At 74.3% G+C, this 560-nt stretch overlaps 2 protein-coding genes across 8 annotated transcripts in view; one reads left to right on the forward strand and one right to left on the reverse strand.

The window, feature by feature from the left end:
• Positions 1-560, reverse strand: part of CBX3 (chromobox 3) — a 14,376-nt gene that overhangs the window by 13,604 nt on the left and 212 nt on the right. The window lies entirely within an intron of this gene.
• HNRNPA2B1 (heterogeneous nuclear ribonucleoprotein A2/B1) overlaps positions 43-560 on the forward strand; it is a 15,522-nt gene continuing 15,004 nt past the window's right edge. For 6 of the 7 annotated variants that reach the window (XR_001411437.1, XR_001411439.1, XR_001411436.1 and 3 more), the window contains exon 1: positions 43-308. Coding sequence is in view for 3 of the 7 variants with exons in the window: in XM_014937653.1 (XP_014793139.1) it covers positions 279-308 (30 nt within the window). In the remaining 4 variants the exon portion in view is untranslated. The remainder of the gene's footprint in view (positions 309-560) is intronic. The other variant, XR_001411438.1, reaches the window with a different exon arrangement.

The following is a 560-nucleotide window of genomic DNA, read 5'->3' on the forward strand; positions in this document are numbered from 1 at the left end:
GGTGGGGGTGGGTGGGTGGATGAGGAGGGAGGGAGGGAGCGGCGGCGCGGCGCAGGGCGGGCGCGGCGGCGGCTGGTGGGGTTGGGCTGGGCTGAGCCGAGCAGTGCGCGCCGGCGGCTGACGGGGCACACAGAGCGCAGGACGACGCCGCCGCCACCGCCTACGCGCCAGCTGCAACCTCCGACCGTCGTCGCCGCTCAGCCACAGGAAGGGGGGCCAAGACGTCTCTCCAACGCGGGGCTAGCGCAGGACCGCGCCAGGCGTCCAAACGAAGGAAGATGCCTCGCGGCGACAGAGAAAGCGACTGGGTGAGCCGACGAGGCGAGGGGAAAGGCGGGGGAGAACGGGCCGGCGGCGCCCGGTAACTGCAGCCGCCATGATGGCGGCCACCGCCATGAGGGCGCGTTGGGCCGGCGCGGACACCGCCCGCCGCGGAGCGAGGCCCGCAGTCGGTGCGGGAGGGCGGCCCCGGCGTGATCCCCATTCACCATCCCTCCCCCTACCCCCGGGAGCGCCGGGGTGGGTTTGAAGCTCTTCGCAGCTTAGCCCCGGCCATTTCC

This window comes from Calidris pugnax, unplaced genomic scaffold, assembly GCF_001431845.1.
Source record: "Calidris pugnax isolate Ruff unplaced genomic scaffold, ASM143184v1 scaffold11, whole genome shotgun sequence".
NCBI classification, from domain to species: domain Eukaryota; kingdom Metazoa; phylum Chordata; class Aves; order Charadriiformes; family Scolopacidae; genus Calidris; species Calidris pugnax.